This window comes from Clupea harengus, unplaced genomic scaffold (assembly GCF_900700415.2).
Source record: "Clupea harengus unplaced genomic scaffold, Ch_v2.0.2, whole genome shotgun sequence".
In the NCBI taxonomy this organism is placed as follows: Eukaryota; Metazoa; Chordata; class Actinopteri; order Clupeiformes; family Clupeidae; genus Clupea; species Clupea harengus.
Window position 1 is genome coordinate 237,872 of NW_024879567.1, and position 5,333 is coordinate 243,204.

The window sequence follows — 5,333 nt, forward strand, 5'->3', positions numbered from 1 at the left end:
ACTACGCCAGTTACTTTGATCAAATATACTAGGCCAGTTACTACGCCAGTAAGTATACTACTTCAGTTACTTTGATCAAATATACTACGCCAGTAAGTATACTACGCCAGTAAGTATACTACGCCAGTTACTTTGATCAAACGGAAAACGAAGAAAAACAACAAGAAAAAACAGATAAGTGTACCCAATAAAAAGCACAATATGATAAAAACACTCTTATACATATATGTATATATATATTATATTATAGTCCACAGACCCATATATATATAAATATATACATATATATATATATATAAATACATATATATGGGTCTGTGGACTATAATATGTGTAAATAAAAAAGTAAAATACAGTTGTGGCAACCTCTGACTATATATATATATGGGTCTGTGGACTATAATATGTGTAAATAAAAAAGCACAATATGATAAAAAAAACACTCTTATATATATATTTATATATATATGGGTCTGTGGGCTATAATATGTGTAAATAAAAAAATGAAATACAGTTGTGGCAACCTCTGACTAATACATAATCTTCCTTCATTCCGTCACATTGCTCATCCACATTGCACTCCTGTTTTGCTTTTTGCACTCTACTTTCCACTTTACTTTTTTATATTCATTGTTTATATATTTGTATCGTATATATTGTGTTTTTTGGTTCTTATGTGTAGTACTTATTTGTGATTTTATGTTATGTGTAGTACTTATTGTGTTTCTATGTTTTTATGTTTTATGTTTACTGTATGCACCTTCACACCAGAAAAAATTCCATCCCATTCTGATTCTGATTCTGATTCTGGTCATGACCCATCTAATCAGGAGTATTTAATATGTTACAGACAGAGGGAAGCCTCGGTGTCATCCCCAACATTTGGTGCCTGGGCCATCATGGGCAAGACGATAAGATGTAATAATTCATAGTTTGTAAGTCCACATTTATAATTATATATCACTCGAAGTGGGGATAAGTTGGGATAAGGGGTGTTCTTGAAAGCCACGCTATGCAACAATTTGACACTTTTTGAGGTATGGTTTTTATAGGCAACTAGCTTTGGTACCATCCTCAAATTCATTTTGATAGCATATGGTCATGTGAAGGACAGATAAACACTTGTGTCTTTCCCACTAGACATCCAGGATATGCCCTATGTAGTTCTGTGTAACGGGCTGGTACACCCTGCAAAAAATGGAAGAAAAGCTTTCACACGCATGACATTCTCAGCTATACTGCCAAAAGATACCAGTTAGTGTGTTGGTAAGCTTCTATCAGTGTCAGCTGGGCTGTTGGTGGTGTTTGCAAGATTTTTGCATACCTTTTAGGTAGTTAGCTTACTAGTTTAGGAACAGAACTCCTTATTGCTGCTTTAAGTGTAAAACATCACCACAGGCCAAAATGATACTGTGCATGTAAGTTCTGACTTATTTTGTCTTCATCTGATCTTCTAGCTATTTCTTCACACCCTGTTGTGTGAGCGCAAAGCCACAGGCTATTCGTATCGCAGAGTTGGCTCATGATTAGGCCTTATGAAACAATTGGGTTCTATTGAATTATTTAGCTGTTTCTGATTGGACGAGAGACGTTCCATGAGTTGGAATACCCCAGGACATCCCAACTCGGACTTTTCACAGCTAATAATAAATCACTCCGCGATGAAACATTAAGCGATACCCGTTAATTCAAAGTTCTTATAATTCCAAAAGACGTTGACAATGGAACAATTTTTTTGTTGCGGAGAAACAATGGCGAAATAAACATTTTTTTTATCAATAACTTCGTGTTTAAATGTTAATTGGTTGACTATAAAATTGTTTTATAAAAGCAATATAGTACTCGTGCGAGTGGGGTAGGTAAGGGATATTCCCACGGGTGTTGTTGCCTCCACAGGCTATTCGTATCGCAGAGTTGGCCCATTATAAGGCCTTATGAGAACGCCGTGTCTCACGTGTCAATTCTGTGGAATTAAATCAGTGGCTTCTGCAGTAGAACATTCGGAGGCTTGCGCGCGGACAGCTCTTGCTGTTTCTCTAGGCGTAAATAAAGGCTTTAAGAGATAACACCGAGCATTCAGACAACAAAGACACACGTTTCGTTAACCTCGAAAGCCTGCCGCCGATACACCGAGAGCACAGTCCCCGCGCTGTGAGCTCAGTGAGGTCACTGGCGGCCGTGCTGACCGCGCGACCCCACTCGGTCTGGTTCACCCGTTGGCCGACCGCGGCTCATTTGGCACAGCCCGAGCTCCCGGTAATCGCCTTAAACTTTGAGCGTTAGAGATAGCTGCTTAAAGGAACTCTCTGTACCCTATCTGAAACGCGCGAGACCCATTGACGCACGAAATACAGATTAGTCTAATTTCAGGGGGCGGCTTTTACGCGCGAGCCCAGAGCAGCAGCAACGGCGAAGTTATAAATGCCGCAGACAGTGATGAAGGCTATATACCAGGAAGATCGATCGTACACGGCACCGTTTCCTGAGAAGTTTGTGTGAAGCCACAGCCGGGACTGGAAGACACTGCTCCTCCTGACCACAGCAGTCCAAACGCTTCGGAGTTCACGTGACAGGCTACATTACTGCTGCTGCACCTGTGGACAGACCACTGGCTTCAGCGCTACAGACGAAGCGACACCTGAGGACTGACGACTAGTTCGCAGAAGACGGAAGAAAGCGTGAGAGGATCATGGCAGAGACGGAGACGGTTGTTATGCAGACAGTGACCGGGCGACAGGTCGTCTTGCCCCGGCGGGCTGCTGTGAAGGTCCCCCCCGCTCCGCCCCGCGGTGCCTCGTCCCATTTCGTCGGCAGCACCATCGTCGTCATGACCGGGTTCGCGGTGGCGACGCTGGCCATGAACTTCGGAAAGAACCTCCAAGAACAACGACTCAAACCTGAGGCCAGCTAACCGCTAGCTACTGGACTCTCCGGACTTTAATTAAACACTAACGGTAGACTAATAGATACGCCGCCAACCGTTTTTATAGCCAAACCTCCCTCTGTATGACTACTTCGGTGACTGTGTGTGATTGTGCCAGCCGGGGTTCTGGTTGACGTTGTGATATGTGCGTATGCGCCGGTAGAACGGCAGAACATACGGTTCTCCTCTTTGGAACACGCTATACATCTGGAGCTCCAGACTAACCTGGAAGTAAGCGGAAGAGTCACCACTGGCGACGCCCTTGACACGAGAAACAAACGGGCTATTAAGAGTCTGATTCATTTTAGAACCTGCGGAGACAGGATGTTCTTCTCCCGGGGATTACCGGAGGCCGACGCGACGCGCCTAGGAGAGGAGCATCAGGCGGGGGCTCAGTGTAGTTCGCATGCGAAGGTGACCGGTGACCGGCGCCAGAGATCCCCTTAATGCGCCGAATGTCTGTCTCAGGGCGCAGAATTGGACATTGATTGCACATCATATCTGAATGCTCTTGGTTCAGCTTATAGTCACACTTGAGGAGGCACTACCTACAGTTATTGATTCCTATCAGAATTCGGTTGTTTTCATGTTCATTTGGATTTACTGTGAAAAGTGAAGAAACTATTTTCGTAAAAGGTGAAAAAAGGTCTACCTCTGATCGATTAAACCACAGTCAATACCTCTAAGTATTTAAAACACTCAGTGTTTTTATAACAGTGTCTAGTAGGCTACAGTAGCCATCAAACAGCTTCTTTCAAGTAATTTTGGAACAGTTCTGAGATTAAGGCCATCAGGTTCTTTGCTGGGTCAACTACAATCTGTGTGAGCTGTGAGCACTTTAATGTCATAGTTATGTTGCGAATATCTGTGGACTACGCACTTTATCTGTTAGGGAAAATGTTCAATTGTGGTAAATTGCTGCTATTTTGACTCCGAAACATTTTCCTTGATTCTGCGATGTGATAACAAAGCTCTTTACAGAGCGGGGGGTGGGTGAACGGAGTTAGACCCTCGGCCTCAAATGTATGTTTTCTGTGTGTCCCGATCCCCTTGGAAGGGACATAGAAAGGTAAATAAACTGCTTTTAACACTTCCCGTGTGCAGTCGGCGTGTTCTTCCATGACGTAGATGTACGTGTTGCTAGGCGATGTTCTGTTATTCCACGGGTGCATGATAATGCGCTCAATCAAACTCCACACAGCGACGTCTTGCGGAGAGATAGGCTACTATTAAATACCACATGACAAATATGCAGAGGTGTAAAAAGTACTGAAATGTTGTACTCAAGTAAAAGTACAATTACTTTGATTAAATTTTACTTAAGTACAAGTAAAATTACCCATCTAAAAATCTACTCAAGTAAAAGTAAAAAGTAGTTAATTTAAAATTTACTTTAAGTAAAAGTTACTTAGTTACTTTCAACAACTTGATGAGGGCCGCTCCTATATAGTGCAAAAAAGGACAAGGGGTCATAAATCCAATACAAAAACTAGTTATTTTTAATTAAAGGAGAATCTTTAGAAACAAATGTGATATGCTTTAATGTTGATAGCTATGGCCATGCACCAAAATGAAATATCTATGTGATTTAAGAACAAATAACTAATCGACTAAATAAAAAGAGCTAAAAGCACTAAAATCACTCACACTTATCGATACCTGTGTAGGATGGGGTTTGGACCAATCTGTCACGTCACCAAAGTACAGGCAGGGCGCTTACCTTTTCTTACCACAAGGTGGCAGTGTGACCCTGCACCCATAACTGTTCTTGCGTAATACAAGCACGTGTTGTCCCTATATGGTATGTTTAAGTAGTAATCTGGACAAAAGCTTCCAGTAACAGGTTAGTACAAAACACACACACACACACACACACACACACACACACACACACACACAGACACACTTAACACACACACACTCACACACACACACACACACACACACACACACACACACACACACACACACACACTCAGGGGGAGAGAGAGGAGTTTAGTGTCACACACACACACACACACACACACACACACACACACACACACACACACACACACACACACACACACACTCAGGGGGAGAGAGAGGAGTTTAGTGGACAAAAGCTTCCAGTAACAGGTTAGTACAAAAATACTCTGGGAAATTACACACAAACCAGCATCCAAATCATAGCCTTCTGTCACCAGAACATCTTTGTGTCTCTTAACAGTTTTCTCCATCACTTACGCACTGTCCCGACCCAGCCTGGTCTGCCCCGCCCCCTGCTATCAGTGCTCTTTGTCTTCCACAGCTGATGTAGCAGAGTCTGCGCAGGTGCCCGCAGGTGTGAGGAATGAAGGCTTAATGAGCTCCACCATATAAGGGCCATAGCGGAGGTTGCAGGGATCCCTCTCTTCTCGACGCGTCGTTT

General features: G+C 43.0%; 1 protein-coding gene across 1 annotated transcript in view; it reads left to right on the top strand.

Annotated features, from left to right (window-relative positions):
- The first annotated feature begins 3,247 nt into the window (after positions 1–3,247).
- LOC122128936 (C-type mannose receptor 2-like) overlaps positions 3,248–5,333 on the top strand; it is an 8,780-nt gene continuing 6,694 nt past the window's right edge. The window contains exons 1-2 of the mRNA XM_042703996.1: positions 3,248–3,344; positions 5,133–5,246. Coding sequence (XP_042559930.1) covers positions 3,248–3,344; positions 5,133–5,246 — 211 coding nt within the window. The remainder of the gene's footprint in view (positions 3,345–5,132; positions 5,247–5,333) is intronic.